Genomic DNA, 18215 nt, shown 5'->3' on the forward strand with positions numbered 1-18215 from the left:
CAGTATTCTAGAGGGAAGCATCTGTAGTGTACGTAGCCATATGTACAAACCCTTATGACAATAATTATCGTTATCGTAGCTATTTATCTTCCGTATTGGTGCGACAGAGCCAGACTGCGTTTCAATCGGCGTGTAGCGTCAACGATTTTCATTTCAGATAAACCATAATTATATTACTTATAAGGTAAGTTACTCATAACATATACACATAGGTTAGTAGATGATACTAACCTCAGCATCTATCTATCTATTCGAGATGTCCGCTAGACGCACTTACGAGTCTCAATGACTTTCGTGAGATATTCAAATGAGGGTTATCTTCTCTTTCAAACACTTCAATTATCTTTAAGCGTGAGCGTCGTTCTAGATTTGTGGAACGATACCTAATGAATCTTGACATCGCAATGTCGTCGCTCGTTTGTGCTTCAACAGTTTAAACTTCTCGGTTCATCGGGTATCGGATTGTACCAATCAAATATTTTACGAGTAGATAAGTATCTTGTTTTATCTAATTATACCGCCGACTCCACACTAATATTATAAATGGGAAAGTGTGTGTCTGTTTCTTTGTCCGTCTTTCACGGCAAAACGGAGTGACAAATTGACGTGATTTTTTAAGTGGAGATAGTTGAAGGGATGGAGAGTGACATAGGCTACTTTTTGTCTCTTTATAACCCCCACTTCCCCATTCTGCAATTTTCGATTTTAACGCGAGCGGAGCGAAAAAGCTAGTTAGGTATAATTTTAATAGTGACTACGCTCAACATTAAGACCATATATAATGGTACAATTTTCAAGCCATTGCTTATACACTATAGATAACGTTTTTAACTTCTGATTAGCAAAAACGTCTGCAATCGATGCCACTAGGCCAGGGGCGGCTCACTCCGCGATTCCATCACCGCGCTACAAGTACATGCGGGCGGCCGCGAGTTCGCGGCCTAATCAGGGGTGGCTCGCGTTCTCGCAGAACGCACGTCCGCACTTTCTATTGTTACTATACGTCGCGAGTTTTTTTAAAGGTTTATATGCGATATCCGCGTGTGGAATGGCTAACAATGCTTAGTTAAATAAACATCATAAATAAACTAGGACAATCTTACACAGATCTACTATTGATTATGTCATTTTAGTCATTTATGCCCCACGAAAACGTTCAATAAGGCTTGTGACGTTGGAACTTAAACAAAAATATATAAATATAGTATACACCTAGAGATTTGAATATAAAATTTTATCTGACTATTAATTTTTTTTAGTCCATAGGCAACCCTAGCGTCCGACGCTGCGCACGTGCGGTTCGTTTCTTTGTAATCATTTTGTAGGCATTTAAAAAGGCGGCATTTCGTGAACATCAAAGAAGTGGGCCTTCTGTACTTGTACTATTACATATTCTGTGACTAGGCTTAGAATAAATTTAAAAGTGGAAAATGTCTGCCTTGGGTGAACATTTCATTAAAGAAAGTAGGTATCTTTAATTGAAAATATCCAGGTGTAACAACCACCGTAATATTCACGCTATCAAAAACCCACAGTCCCGAATTTGCGGCTCGCCCTTCATGGTGGCCGCTCAAAGGGATCACAGACACATTAGACTTATGCGTCGCCAGTCAGGACAGGCATACGTAACCTCGGACAAGCGTTGCCATTGCTTACCAGGCATTAAGTCCGCCATTTGTACTTTTTTTTTCCAATTTTGCAATAAAGTTTAAATAAATAAATACCAAGCTAGTCAACTCTTCACTCACGCTATTCGTTTGAGCCTCACAAAGGGCACGAAAAATTTGGCAAATATTAAGTTTAGTTTAGATAAAATTTCAAATCTGCATATTACAATACTTAGCTTATTGCTTACAAATAATCAAATTTATTGTGTTATTACCTAAGCTAATTACAGTAAAATACAGGTGTAATGTCACAAAGACCTTAATTTTCACGGTATAAATTGCACAGTCCCGAATTTGTGTCTCGACCCTTCATGGTGGCCGATCAAAAAGGGATCACAGACACACTTACGCGTCGCCAGTCAGGACAGGCATACATAACCTCGGGCAAGTGTTGTCATAGCTTACCAAGCTAGACATCTCAAACATAGAGTATAGAGTATTAAAGAGAGTTACTGTCAAAGTAAAATGTGTAATCACAGTGCATAGACTGCCATCTTTCGACACAGGCTTAAAACTTTACTTTTGAACCTCAGTTTTGACAATTTGGCCCATATTCTTAGCTTGCTATGTTTTAAAATGACAAATATAAATATTAGCGCCATCTAGCCGAGCGTTCCCCAAAGGTGTATCGCCATCTACATAGCTCACCGTACCTTTTTCTATATGGTTTTGGGGTACGTTTTTTTCTTAGACTTTATCTGTCTATACGAAGTTATATAGGTCTTTGATCTCAAACAAGACGACCTTACTCAACTTTAATATACCTAGTCGCTTTCGTAAAAATTAGTGCCTACGCCAAATCTTGGGATTAGTTGTCTAAGCGGACCCCAGGCTCCCATGAGCCGTGGCAAATGCCGGGATAACGCAAGGATGATGATGACGAGGTTTGGGGAAACCCTAAGTCCGTTTTCACATTATCCGATCCGATACTCATACTCATACTCATTTATTTATAATTAACCGACTTCAAAAAAGGAGGAGGTTCTCAATTCGACTGAATGTTTTTTTTTTTTTTTTTTTTTTTTTTTTTTTTTTTTTTTTTTTTTTTTTTTTTTGTATGTATGTTATTCGATATCTCCGAGAATCGTGGACCGATTTTCAAAATTTTTTTTTTGATCGAACCGGTATAACCCCGAGATGGTCCCATTGGCACCAAGTCAGGGTCTGATGATGGGATCCTGGAGAAATCGAGGGAACTCTTCAAATGTTATAGGCACATGTAATGTTTTAGTCTATTTTTCAAAGGTACACCAGTATTTACGTCTGATGGTAATAATTTTATGTGGCTGAGCTGATGATGGAAGGTCAACTCCTCAATGGTTAGGAGTTTAAGGATAATTCTTTCACTACTGTACATGTATTCGGACTGATACATATAATATCACTAGGAACCACTAAAAATCAACAAATAAATAAACTTTTTAACAAAAAATAAAACCGCCTTCAAAAATAAGCGCGTTACAAAACACGGAGAAACTAAAAAGCCAAAAATAATAAACCTTTCAATTCAGATTTCTTATCGTATTGCAATAAGCTAAACATCCAAATTATAAACAAATCAATTATTTTTGGAGTCGGTACCAGCCTGTGTATGGTTGGGTGGGGCAAACAGGCAATAGCAAGGCGACGAACAGGTCTGGTACCGACTACAAAAATAATTGATTTGTTTATAATTTGGATGTTTAGCTTATTGCAATACGATAAGAAATCTGAATTGAAAGGTTTATTATTTTTGGCTTTTTAGTTTCTCCGTGTTTTGTAACGCGCTTATTTTTTATTGCTACATATTACACGTCACAATTGATTTAGGTACATCTAAATATATAAAAGAAGAAGCTGACTGACTGACTGACTGACTGACTGACTGACTGACTGACTGACTGACATATCAACGCACAGCCGAAACCGCTGGTCCTAGAGATTTCAAATTTGGCACGTAGGTTCCTTATACAGTGTAGAGGAGCACTAAGAAAGGATTTTCCAAAATTCACCTCCTAAGGGGGTCAAATGGGGGTTCAAAGTTTGTATGGGGAAACAAGATTAGTTTGACTATTTTATTCGAAACTTCACAGGAAGATTCCTTAAGACATATGACTGAATACGTGTTTCAGGTTTTTTGAAAATTTAACCCCTAAAAGGGTGAAAAGGGGGTGATAAAGTCAAAAAATCAATATGGGTATCGTTTTTATGGTTTATCGGGTCGCTGATCACGATAAATACAACGTTTTTAAAATCTAACGAGGCGGAAGTGAAATACCTTCTCCCCTGTTTTGGTGCAATGGGGTTTAAATATCAAAAAAATATATAAAAGAAGATATTGACTGACTGACTGACATATCAACGCACAGCCGAAACCGCTGGTCCTAGAGATGTCAAATTTGGCACGTAGGTTCTTTATATAGTGTAGATGAGCACTAAGAAAGAATTTTTCAAAATTCGCCTTCTAAGGGGGTCAAATGGGGGTTCAAAGTTTGTATGGGGAAACAATGTTAGTTTCACTGTTTTATTCGAAACTTAACAGGAGGGATCCTAAAAACATATGACTAAAGACGTGTTTCAGGTTTTTTGAAAATTTAACCCCTAAATGGGTGAAAAGGGGGTGAGTCAAAAAAACAATATGGGTATCGTTATTATGATTAATCGGGTCGCTGATCACGATAAATACAACGCTTTTAAAATCTAACGAGGTGGAAGTGAAATACCTTCTCCCCTGTTATAGTGCCATGGGGTTTAAATATCAAAAAATATATAAAAGAAGAAACTGACTGACTAACTGACATATCAACACACAGCCGAAACCGCTGGTCCTAGAGATTTCAAATTTGGCACATAGGTTCCTTATATATAGTGTAGATGACTTCTAAGAAAGGATTTTTCAAAATTCGCCTCCTAAGGGGGTCAAATGGGGGTTCAAAGTTTGTATGGGGAAACAATGTTAGTTTCACTGTTTTATTCGAAACTTCACAAGAGGATTCCTAAAGACATATGACTAAATACATGTTTCAGGTTTTTTTTGAAAATTTTACTCCTAAAGGGGTGCAAAGGGGTAAAGTCAAAAACACAATATGGGTATCGTTTTTATGGTTTATCGGGTCGCTGATCACGATAAATACAACGATTTTAAAATCTAATGAGGTGGAAAAGAAATTTTCCCCCTGTTGTTGTGAAACGGGATTAAAATATCTAAAATAGCCATAAGTATAGGTTTAGTTTTTATCTTTACTTCTGGTTCAACAGATTTCAAATTGACACGGAAGTTCCTTAGAGGAGCACTAAGAAAGGATTTTTCAAAGTTCACCTCCTAGCATGATAATTTGACAGGGGCAAGGACAGGTACAGGGACAGGGACAGGGACAGGGACAGGGACAGGGACAGGGACAGGGACAGGGACAGGGATAGGGATAGGGATAGGGATAGGGATAGGGATAGGGATAGGGATAGGGATAGGGATAGGGATAGGGATAGGGATAGGGATAGGGATAGGGATAGGGATAGGGATAGGGATAGGGATAGGGATAGGGATAGGGATAGGGATAGGGATAGGGATAGGGATAGGGATAGGGATAGGGATAGGGATAGGGATAGGGATAGGGATAGGGATAGGGATAGGGATAGGGATAGGGATAGGGATAGGGATAGGGATAGGGATAGGGATAGGGATAGGGATAGGGATAGGGATAGGGATAGGGATAGGGATAGGGATAGGGATAGGGATAGGGATAGGGATAGGGATAGGGATAGGGATAGGGATAGGGATAGGGATAGGGATAGGGATAGGGATAGGGATAGGGATAGGGATAGGGATAGGGATAGGGATAGGGATAGGGATAGGGATAGGGATAGGGATAGGGATAGGGATAGGGATAGGGATAGGGATAGGGATAGGGATAGGGATAGGGATAGGGATAGGGATAGGGATAGGGATAGGGATAGGGATAGGGATAGGGAGAGTAGGGGGTAGGGACGGGACGGGGACGGGGTCGGGGACAAGGATAGAGATAGGCAGTGTAAAATGCAGGTGGCTCAGTGGGAAGGGATTAGTATTTAAGTAGGCATCGGCGAGTATCCTGCATCCGTAATAACTATTACATTCAAAGTGCTGTAAGAAGATCGTTGTTTGCTTGCCTTTTATGTGTTTACGTTTGCAATAAGTATAAGCAAAATGGAAAAAAATTGTAAGCGATAATGCAAGGAAGTATTTTTTACCCTAGCGACCATAGCGTCGAGATACTGGCTATGTGGGTTGTATGAAGTTTCCCCAGTATAAATATTTATATAGGTAAAATACATACATATTCGTACCTACTACCTACGCTCAACTACGCTACGGTCGCTGTGTAACAATTCTACAATCATTGCAAGAATTTCTTTTAAAACAATAGTAATATGTGTAAGGTACAGTCAGCCAAAAAGCGGTGTAAGGTTCTTGGCTGACCGTACAGCAAATAGATCAGTTACAATCGCTGTCGTTAACGACTATGCGCAGGGGGGTGGCGCCACTGTCGTAGGAGTAAATTTAGCTGGGGTCTGTATGGGAGCTCTGCAGCTACCCCTAGTTTTAATCTCACCACGCTGAAATAGCACTTTTTACAGTTTGCATTATGGAGAATCTTTTAAATATCAATAACAAAACTAAAACCAACACCGCGTCAGCGGCGAAGAGACCCGAAAGGGTAGAAGTGCGTGAGGGCGGGAAGTCTGCTGACGGACCCCCGATCGCTGTAGAGAGTGGGCTACCGAGTTCCGGTGAGGAGCAGAGCAGTCTACAGAGAAGAACTGGGCAGGGTACTCCGGATGTCCTACAACTGGAAGGCCTGTCGCTAAGTGAAGAAGCGGAGCTGCTGCGTTCACCGAAGAGGGGGGTAACCGAAAGGGAGGCCACACCTGCGGAGAACGGGCCGTTCTATAAGTATCAGTCCAAGGCCCAGAAAAAGAAAGCTAAGGTTCTGAGGAGAAAAGCTGCGATTGATGGGGAAAGGGGTGGCGTTCAGGTGGTGGAATTTAAGGGGGACGCCAAACCTGGCCCGAGCAAACGCGGCCTCAAGATGAAGAGGCAGAGTACTGATGAGGGTCGTTCGGAGCGTCCTCCGGCGAAGCGCCAGAATCAGGGCAGGGCGGCTGCAGATGGACCACGGAACGTCGCTAGGGCGAACCGAGGTCTGGCTGTGGCTGTCGGTCGTGAGGATGGGGCTCCGGTGGATGAGGCTCTGGCGAAGCTCATCAGGAAGAAGCTTACGCAGTTGATAGAGGTGGTCGTCCTGCAGGTAGTACGGGGGAGCCAGGCGTAGTAGCACCAAGGTTCGCTGCGTCGGGTTTGGTGTCGGAAGGATTTTTCCTTGTGACACCAAAGTCGACGGAGTCTAGGGACTGGCTGCTAGGTCAGGACTTCGGGGAGCTGGACGGACACCGAATCATCGTGCGTAAGCTGGAGCAGACTAGGGTGCAAGTTTGGGTGCCGGGTGATGCGGATACGGAGTATGTAAAGGAATTCCTTTACGCTCAGAATCCGGATCGCCGGGATCTCAAATTCCTGGAGTGGAAGGCTGCGGGCAGGGATGCTCTAGAGTTAGGTACCCGGTTGACCTTTTTGGTCCCGGATGGAGTAGAGGAGATCTGGGGCGAAGAGAAGACGAAGGTCATGGACTTCTCCGCCACCAGTGTGAGAGTTAGGATTTTGAGGGCCAACATCACTCAACAACCCTCAGAACCTAACAATGAAGAACCCGAACTGAGAAAGGAGGGCACGGCACCGAGCGGCGTCAATACGGAGGAGAAGGAGGGTATGGACGTCGTCGACGGGGGCGAGCTCTCCGAGTAACAGTCCGGGGACAACAACACTACACACAACTATCACTATGAACACACAAAGAACACTACACAAGCACCTACACACAAACACACACACAAACATATGCCAAGTAAACCTCCAACACTGCAAGGACGCAATGTCTGAGCTAGGACAATATGTTAGGAGGGCCAAAGTTGAAATAGCACTGCTGCAAGAACCTTATGCATGGAGGAACCGGGTGGCAGGCCTGGGACATCTGGGGGGAGCTCTGTACTATGAGGGAAATGGTGAGCTACCTCCTAGAGCATGCATATATGTGAGTAATAATGTGAGAAATATGGGATGTTTCATGACCATGTGTTGCAGAGACCTTGTCGTGGTGGAGACCTACTTCATCAATGACGAAGGGAAGAGATGCAAGGTGGCGCTGGCGTCCTGCTATCAGCCGGGCGACGTAGAGACACCTACAAAGGAATTGGAAGAGACGGTTCTGAGGTATAGAGGTAGGAATATACCCCTGATAGTTGGTTGCGATGCTAACTCACATCATGAGGTGTGGGGTAGCACCGACACCAACGAAAGGGGGGAAGCTCTATTAGAATTCATAATAAGCAATGACCTGGAAATTGTAAACACAGGTGATACACCGACGTTTATAACAAGGGCGAGGAGAGAAGTGCTGGACATCACTGTAGCATCGAGAGAGATATCAGGCAAGGTAAAATGTTGGAGGGTGGACGAGGAGGACAGCATGTCTGACCACCGAAGGATACTCTACAGCATTGATTGTCGGGTAGAAAAGATGAAGGTAAGAAATCCACGCAAAACAGACTGGACGAAGTTCGGAGAGGAGCTAAAGAGGACTTCCGTCTCGGGTGGTAGGTACGAAAGTATAGACGACCTGGACAAAGGAGCACTCAGGCTGAAGGAGTTAGTAACAGCAGCATACCACAAGGCATGTCCAGAGAAACTCGTACAGGCAGGTAAAGGACAGCCATGGTGGAGCAGAGAATTACAGAAGGTAAGGAAGAAGGTTCGCAAGGCTATGAGGGTGGCGGTAAAGAAAGGCGACACTCATAGTTGGGACGAGTATAGAGAGGTCAGAAATAAGTACACCAGACTAAGAGAGAGAGCTAGACAGGAGGGCTGGAGAAGATTTACGGAAGACATTGACAGTTACTCAGAAGGTGCGAGGGTGGTAAAGCTATTAGCTGGTGACCGGGCGTGCCAACTGGGGAGCCTAAGAGTAGACGGTAACCTAATCACAGAGCCGGAGAGGGTACTGAGTACAATGCTGAGCACACATTTTCCGGGCTGTGAGGAGGTGACAGAGATAGATGAGCAGGTAAGCCGGGGGAGGCCGACTGGGGAGGAGCGGCGGAAGTGGTGGGGGAGAGCAGGATGGAGTGGGCGCTCTTCTCCTTTGCACCCTTCAAGTCTGCGGGCCCGGACGGGGTCCTACCGGTACTACTGCAGAAAGGGTATGAGCATATAAAAGATGACCTACTGGAACTGTACAGGGCAAGTATCGCTCTCAGACACATACCAAAGGTGTGGAGAGAGGTAAGGGCGGTTTTCCTACCTAAACCAGGCAAGAAATCATACCAAGAGGTAAAATCATTTAGAAGCATAAGTCTATCGTCTTTTGTCCTAAAAACCCTAGAGAAGGTGATAGACAAGCATATAAGAGAGAAGGTCAACGGCAGTGGTGACCCGCTTCACGGGAATCAGCATGCATATATGGCTGGGAAGTCAACGGAGACGGCTCTTCACAACCTAGCTGTGAGGGTGGAAAGGGCCTTAGAATCAAAACAGTACGCTCTAGGCTGCTTCTTCGACGTGGAGGGGGCCTTTGACAGGGCTACCTTCCAGGCCGTGGAGGAGAGTCTGGTGAGAGAAGGCATCCGACCGACATTAGCGCAGTGGATAGGCAGTATGCTAAGGTGCAGGTCTATAACGGCGGAGTTGGGAGGTATAACAAAGACGATTAGTCCCAGGAGGGGTTCCCGCAGGGAGGCTGCTTGTCACCCTTGATGTGGTGCCTACTTCTGGACTCTATGGTAAGAGAACTCAACAGGGGAGGCCTGTACATGCAGGCCTACTCTGATGACGGAGTACTACTGGTGAGAGGCATGGTCCTCAGCGTCATGAGGAACATAATGGTAAGAGGTCTCAGACAGGTACTGGGATGGTGCAGAGGGAGAGGACTGGATCTCAATCCGTCAAAAACTAAGCTGGTGTTATTCACTAACAAGAGGAAAAAAGAGCTGGAACCCATAAAAATAGAGGGTGTAGAACTAGAAATGGTAGACGAGTTCAAATATCTGGGCATTACTCTTGACAGTTCGCTTAGATACAGGACTCATATCAGAGAGCAGACGGCTAAGGCCATAAGAACGCTGTACCAATGTAAAAGGGCAGTAGGGAAGAACTGGGGACTGAAGCCGAGTATGATCCACTGGATTTATAAAGCCATTATCCTACCCAGGGTACTATATGGGGCGGTGATCTGGTGGCACAGGACCCATATTGGAGAATATCGGAAGAATCTGACAAAAGTACAAAGATTAGCTTGCCTCATGATGACGGGGGCAATGAGAACCACCCCGACACATGCTATGGAGGTGCTGATAGGCTTAAAGCCCCTCTGGATTGAGGCAGAGAAGAGAGCCATGGAACAGTGGTACAGAATGAAAGCATGCAAGGAATGGAGAGGAAGTTGTGTGGACAAGAGACACGCACTGATACAAAGAGAGGCACTATCAAAACTAGAAATGCTGATGGTCAATAATGACCTCATAAAGAGGGAGGAGATTTTCGATAAGAAGTATAGGGTACATATAGGAGAAAGAGACAACTGGAAGGTAGAGGTCGTGCACCCAACGACTATATGCTTCACAGATGGCTCTAGGAGAAGCTCTACAAAGCTAGCAGGGGCGGGAATAGTAATCCCGAAACTAGGAGAAAAGGTGTCGATACCACTAGGGAGATACACTAGCGTGTTCCAAGCAGAGGTATGTGCCATAGCGCGCTGTGCACGTATATTAAAAGAAAGCGACAAACAAGATGGAGCCGTGGTAATATACACCGACAGTCAAGCGGCGCTAAAGGCTCTGAAGAGAATATCGGTGACCTCGTCCCTGGTGAGAGAATGCAGGGAAGAGCTCAACTCGATAGGCAAGCATAGAAGTGTAACGGTTGCGTGGGTACCGGGACACCAGGGAGTCACAGGAAATGAGAAAGCGGACGAGTTGGCAAGGGCGGGGGCGGAGACGGAATTCTTGGGTCCGGAACCGGCTCTGCCTATGTCAGCTGACGTCACGAAAGGAGTCATTGAGAGGATAAAAGAGATGGAAGCACAAAGAGCCTGGGAAAGAGAGACCAGTTGTAGACAAACGAAGATGATGATAGAAGGCAGAGACCAAAGGAGAACTAAGTATCTTCTGAAACTAGGTAAGAACAGTCTAAGAATGTTGACCGGTATCATAACGGGACACAACACTCTTAACAGACATATGAAGATAATAGGTAATTAGGTATTAGTAGTGACGAATCCTGTCCACATTGTGGTAAGGAGGAGACTAGCTTGCACCTACTAGCAGAATGTATCATGTATGCGGCACCGCGACATGAAACATTCGGTAGAGATAATTTGGGAGAAGATGAACTCAAGGATGTCAAACTTAAAGATGTCCTTCTGTTCTGCAGGAAAACAAGAAGATTTGAGGAGAGAAGTGTGGGAGGGCAGCCGGGACAGTAACCTGCAGCTCCAACTCCAGGGAATTGGGCTGAATGAACGCACCAGCGATCGACAGCCCGCCTGTATCCGGCCAGGCGTCCCTACACTACATCTACATCTACATCTACATCTACAATGGCCCTCCAGTCGACAATTGCCCCGCTTTACCTTAATCGAAATAATCGCGGACAGATGTACCTACAAAAAAACCTACGGATCCAAATGAAAATCTTATTTTTTGTAAACGTTTCAATAAGAATACTTTTATTACGCGGGCGAAGCCGCGGGTAAAAGCTAGTAGTTATTATATGGTATGGTGTGATATCGGATGTCGGAAGGATTTCAATAGAAAAAATCCAAGATGGCGCCTGCAATGTATGGGATAACGGTCCGACATCCGATATCGGATCGGATAATGTGAAAACGCACTAAGGTTGCACCTGGTAGGTGCAATTTTATGCACAAACTCAGTTTCATAAGGTTGGAAAACTTTAAATCCATTGCCTTTTCGTAAAAAAGAATACCGTTGCTGGACAGCTGAAGCGTCGAGCTCGATAAGCGACGCAAACAGCAACTGTTCAATCAACACCATTTAACCTACGCCGTCACATTCCTGCATTTACAAAGCTTAGATTACAAACTTATCTTTGCCGTTGGCGAAATAAATCCCGGCTTGACTTGAGAACATTGGATGGAGATTGCACGTGAATTGGTAAAATTGTGTCACCTATATTGGAATTTGTGGAGGGTTATTCGCTTTCGTTTGTCTCGTTTGGTTTTATTTTCTTTTTATCTGTTACATATTGCGAATAAGTAATATTTGCACGCAATGTTTTTTTAAATATCACACTAGTTTAGTTTTTTATATGTGCTTTCCCTCGCTCTATTGTAATTGTATAGTATGAATTTTCTGAGATGAACTTTTCGGTTTTGCCCTAATCTGCTAAACAAAGGCCATTGTTTCTATTATTCGCCGCGGTTAGCTCCCGTTTCCACAGCACGTGCTAAAGTCTCAGTGTAAGTTAAAAAGCAACTATCATGATAGCAATAAGGTTCAAATTTATTAAACAGTTTGCAGTGTGCAGGTAACTTTTTTTGAAGATGACAAAACGTGTTATCTCCGAAAGGGCTTTTTATGGATTTGAACCTTATTGCTATCATGATAGTTGCTTTTTAACTACACTGAGACTAGCACGTGCTGTAGAAACGGGAGCTAACCGCGGCGAATAATAGAAACAAAGGCCTTTGTTTAACAGATTAGGGCAAAACCGAAAAGTGCATCTCAGAAAATTCATACTATACTCGTCTTTACAATTTTAACAACGACACATTCATGAAGATAACTAAAGGTTATATCAAATGATTAATATTAAGTTTGGTTATTAAACTGAAACAGTAGTAAGGCTTTATCCGTCACTGCACTATAATTACTATACAACTTAAATAAATAAAAAGCTGAAACATAACATTCCACACAAATATCTTTTTGTATATAATTCACGTCTCGTTATTTCTACTAGTCATTATAATCAAATTATAATAATTTTACGGTTTAATAATTAGCCCAGTAAACATGTTTTAGAGAACCTTAGTGTTATATTTCAAGTCAGGTTACTTAAGATATAAATCATTACCTGGTTACCTAATCTGCCTAATGTCATACCTACGTCTAACCTAGGCAAGCTAAATTATGATATCTTGTCCTAATTACGTTGCCATTTTGTTTTACCTACACTTTCTGAAAGTTGGGGTATTTTAAAATGATTAGTTCTCAGAACCACGAGCTTGTTCGATCATAAATCATAATAAGTACTTAGAAGATAAATTGCCAAAATAGGCAACGCGGTTTTGAATAGTTTTCGTCATACATTTTGTAAAAGACCTTGTCCTATACCTATCTAGTAATAATCAAAAGTGCTAATGGAACATACATATATAATTTTCTTCAAGTGGCATACCTACTTGGTTGGAATTTTGTTTTTACTTTGATTCATCTTTAAAAAAATCAGCCAAGTGCGTGTCGGGCCACGCTCAGTGTAGAGTAGTTTTCCGTATTTTTCTCAAAAACTACTGAACCTATCAAGTCCAAAACCATTTTCCTAGAAAGTCTTTATAAAGTTCTACTTTTGTGATTTTTTTCATATTTTTTAAACATATGGTTTCAAAAGTTAGAGGGGGGGGACACAATTTTTTTTCCTTTAGAAGCGATTATTTCAGAAATTATTAATATTATCAAGAAACGATTTTAGGAAATTCTTATTCATTTTCAAATACCTATCTAACAATATATCACACGTCGGGGTTGGAATAAAAAAAAATCTGTCCCCACTTTACATGTAGGGGGGGACCCTAACAAAACATTTTTATCTACTTTTTATTTTACCACTTTGTCGGTGTGATTGATATACATATTGGTACCAAATTTCAGCTCTCTAGTGCTAACGCTTACTGAGATTATCCGCGGACGGACGGACGGACGGACAGACAGACATGGCGAAACTTTAAGGGTTCCTATTCCTAGTTGACTACGGAACCCTAAAAATATAAATAATCAGTCGGCAGCTGACAGTCTAAGTGCGTTTTCACATTATCCGATATTGGATGTAGGACCGATATCCCATACATTTAAGACGCCATCCATTTGGAAGGTTCGTCAGTGGCCACCTTAAGAATTAAAAATGTAAAACATAGGGGTATTAATACTTAGTTATTTGTTTTACAAGGGGGCAAAGTAATTGTTTAACCGCACGTGACAATATTGATATCCGAGTAAGCGAAAGATTCCAATATTGAACCGCGAGCGTAGCGAGTGGTTCAAAAAGTGGAATCTTGAGCGTTGTGACGGTTTCAAAGGCACGTAGGTTAAACAAACTTTGCCACCGAGTAAAACACAACATTTTCACCACACCAACACGAACAAAATACTAACTGTAAAATATCAAATTGAATCAATTCCATCAAATTAATTCAATATTTATGATTCAAAATCTTCCTTTAAAAGTAAATGCTACCAGCCAGCTAAAGACATCAAGTTAAAATATGTATGAAATTACTTTGTAATCTTGTGGATAAAATGCAATTTTTCTATCCGTTAGCAAAATTGATCTTTACCACTTGGTGTGGTGGAAAGGTATTTGTCTAGCTGGGCTGGAATACACTGGTACAATTAGCCACAGATCAAATAATACTAGTACAGATACCTAATCCCATACTAAAAATGGGCGCCGTCCTAAGTATTCTAGACCTGTAGGCTAAATTTAATCCACACTCAAAGAGCTAGATGGCGCCAGTAGCCACGCGTGGCCAACAAAACTCTTATCAGTATCCTACGTCGAAATAGTCATCAAACTGCAACATCTTGCGACATCTGTTTTAGCTATCACGCACTAAACCTATAACGTCACATGGACGTTTAAAGTCGAACATTACTAGATGGCGTTGCCGTGCGGCTTGTATGTGTGCTCGCCGCGTACGTATAATATACTCGCTCTGTCCGCAACACATGCAAGCGGAATTGAATGAACGAGATCCGCGGCGCCCCACCCCGCGCCCCACCCCGCGCCCCACGCCCCGCGACCCCGCGCCACGCGCCGGCGACCTTGAGTTGAGAGGCCCCAGCCCCCGACCAAAGGATGCATTGATTTGTTAAAATTTAAAGCACTCGAAAGCAGGCGCGTAGCTAATTAGAAATATGGAAATGAATATTATTATGTAAGAAATACATAAGTATAATAGCTAAGAATGTACATGTAGTAAACATAATGAACAAAATGTAAAGTACGTATTTGATAAAACATTTTCGAGAGTAATATTTTTACTCATAAAATTGTGCAAACACTGCAAACTTAATTTAAACTCCGAAACTATTTATTTTCTGAAACATGGTATGAAATGTTGTCATTACGTCCTTTTAAGTTAAAATATGCTTCCCGGTACCACAACATAGTGTAATTTAAAAATACAGATATAAAATTAATACTTCGCAACTAAATTACGACTATAAACACATAAAATTATTAAAACACCAAGACCAGACAATTTAAGCCTGGCGTCCACTAGGCGCGCCGAGTCGAGCCTTGGTAACCCTTAGGCCGTTTTTACATTATCCGATCCGATATCGGATGTCGGAAGGATTTCAATGGAAAAAATCCAAGATGGCGCCTGTAATGTATGGGATATCGGTCCGACATCCGATATCGGATCGGATAATGTGAAAACGCACTTAAATGCATGCTTTTTTTAATATAAGCATAGGTACTTATATGTATGATAGGCGAAGGTTTCCTGAGTCTGGGAAAATATTTAAAAAAATATTTGACATCGATATTACCTCTAATACTAAATTAGTTGTACTATAATATATTATGTGGTTAGAAGCTAAATAGGCTAAATCATTTTTATAAAAATATAATGATTATTGGTTAATTATATTAGTATATGAAAAGTTTGACTCGGGTTTTACTGACTATTAGAAAGGTACACTATTCGTGGAACCCCTACAGTAAAATGTTTAAACTTAAAATAATTACTGACTCTGAAAAAATCAGCCTAAATCGCATACATACTAAAATCACCATTTCATCCTTAAGACGATACAGGAGGAGTTAATTCTCCATACAAACGCTCTTGACGTACCTAGGTAGTTGCTGACGCGGCGTCGCGTCGAGGTCTCGGCCCACTCCGCCGCAGATCGGCGACCGAGCGCGCATTCGTGTGCGTTCGGAAATCCTAGCCAGTCGGCAATCGTCGCGTCTCATACTTCCATATCGATAAGGTTTGATTTCGCATGCATCGCATCGGTCGTGCATGTGGCAAATGTCGGAAGGATTTCAAAGGCAAAAATCAAAGATGGCGGCTTCAATGTATGGGATATCGGTCCTACATCCGATATCGGATCGGATAATGTGAAAACGCACTAACGGTTAATGCTTAGGCCGTTTTCACATTATCCGATCCGATATCGGGTGTCAGATCGACATCCTACATCCGATAAACGCTTCCGATAGTGTCGGATGTAGGTCCGATAAAAAGCGTTGTTCCAAATCAATGAAGTATGATTTTGTATTAAAAAGTATTTAAAAAATGTTTTATATTTAATAATTATAAGCACTATATTCCAAATATTATATTGTAAAATTAAAATAACGGCATAAAAAATACTCAAGAGTGTCAGGCAAAATAAATAATTTTACATTCAATTATATCTACTAAAAGATGATAAAACTAGTATCCGCAATTCGGACCGATGCATTACAAACTTTTTTTTTTTTCAATGGAAATTGTTTAACTAATTTGAATTTCGATCATTGGCAGCTGTTTTAATAGACGACATTTTTGTCACGCACACTACTACAAACGTATACCTACATTATTAACACAAACAAATATTATCGCCGACACGACAGCTGAATATTCTACGGGAGCGACGATTTTGGTGACGCAATCATAGACTAAAAAGTTAACCGCGCAGATGTGCCATTTTCATTGTTCCTACTAATGTGTTTCACCTCTAATAGATTTGCGAAATATATTTATTTCAATTTGGAAAATTATTAGGTAACTACTTACTACTTTATGAATTATGTTACTATAATATAAAAAAAGTTAATTTGTTTATTGATTGTTAATAGTTATTGAGTAAAATTGTATTTTTAGCACGCTCACTTTTTGCTGTTTTCTTTGGCCTGGTCATGAAAAAAGAGAACAATGGATACGCTTTGTCCTGAAAAAAACTGACCGCACTATATATATATATATATTATTATATATAAGTATATATTTGTATTTTAAAGAAGAAGATAAATCTTCAAGAAAAGAGCGTACACCCATCTTAAAGGCCGGCAACGCACCTCCAACACCCCTGGTGTTTCGGGTGTCCATGGGCGGCAGTGATCGCTTACTTTGTATTTTTTAAGTTGTAAATAAATAAATAAATAATTTTGACAGGCGGAATATAATAATGTGTCACATCTGATGGTGGACTTACTACTCTACGCGTAAATTACCGCTTCGCGCACTCCGCGCATTTGTCAGCTTGTGCAGAGTTTCCGTCTGGCAACGTCGCCTATAGTACGTAGTACATATATCTCAATGAACGGAACGCACACAATCGCACCGTTTCGTTGGCAGTATACTGTAGATAGTGGCAGCTCCATCTAGTGACAATATGCAATAAAATTTAGGTAGCTCGATACTGTCGCGCGCAGGTTGTTCACGTTGTTGCGTCATAGTCAGTAGCAATATATTACGTGATATTATTTCTTTGAAAATTTCTAAAATAATGCATTAAATTTGTGTTGTCATCGATGTTTGTATTTAATTTATGATGTACTTAATTTATGACGCTTAAAATACCTTTAAATCTATTTGATAAAAAAATAATAATCGTCAATCGTGACACTTGGCGCCATCTATGATTTCTATTTGGAAATAATTTTGCACTGTTCCGGATGAGACCCCATGCCCATCATATTGAATAAAGCACTTATTTGCTATAGAAGTCAGTTCGACTTTTACTGTGAAAGGGTACTACAGTTTCGTACGATTCAGATTGGGTTGACTGTACATGGTACATTCTGTTGTAAGTGTAACTAGTGTAAACTTGTTTCTTCCTTATCTTGGTTTACATTACAATACGACTCATCTCCACTCTCTCTATAGCAACCACAATCTCGCAGCTCCAAACGCTGGCCCAATTTAGCTCGAATTTTCGAATACCGCCCGGATTGTTCGCAATTTTACCTACCAAGTTAGCCTATAGTACTTGCAGCAGTACTAACTACCGACTGAACTCATATTGGTATCTCTTTCATGCTAATGGAACCCAATGCGATAGAGAGGGATAGTACTATAAGATCAGTCGCCAATTTGCGGCAAGCCTAGTTCGGTTTTTCTTGCAGGTAAACTTGACGACAGTTTAATAAACCTGTCAACTTTCATTCGCTGTTACAGTCGTTAGGAAACTTTGCTTATTACTATGGAAAAACACATATTTTCCTTTGGCAAATTCAAAGTTTTGTGC

The 18215-nt window shown here is 41.5% G+C and overlaps 2 protein-coding genes across 2 annotated transcripts in view; both read left to right on the forward strand.

The window, feature by feature from the left end:
• Window positions 1-18215, forward strand: part of LOC125229156 (hemicentin-2-like) — a 308679-nt gene that overhangs the window by 191319 nt on the left and 99145 nt on the right. The window lies entirely within an intron of this gene.
• On the forward strand, window positions 6945-8547 carry LOC125229163. The gene is made up of 2 exons (XM_048133954.1): window positions 6945-7950; window positions 8094-8547. Exons 1-2 carry the CDS (start codon window positions 7523-7525, stop codon window positions 8095-8097), a joined length of 432 nt encoding a protein of 143 aa, XP_047989911.1. The 5' UTR covers window positions 6945-7522; the 3' UTR covers window positions 8098-8547.

This window comes from Leguminivora glycinivorella, chromosome 1 (assembly GCF_023078275.1).
Source record: "Leguminivora glycinivorella isolate SPB_JAAS2020 chromosome 1, LegGlyc_1.1, whole genome shotgun sequence".
Lineage (NCBI taxonomy): Eukaryota > Metazoa > Arthropoda > Insecta > Lepidoptera > Tortricidae > Leguminivora > Leguminivora glycinivorella.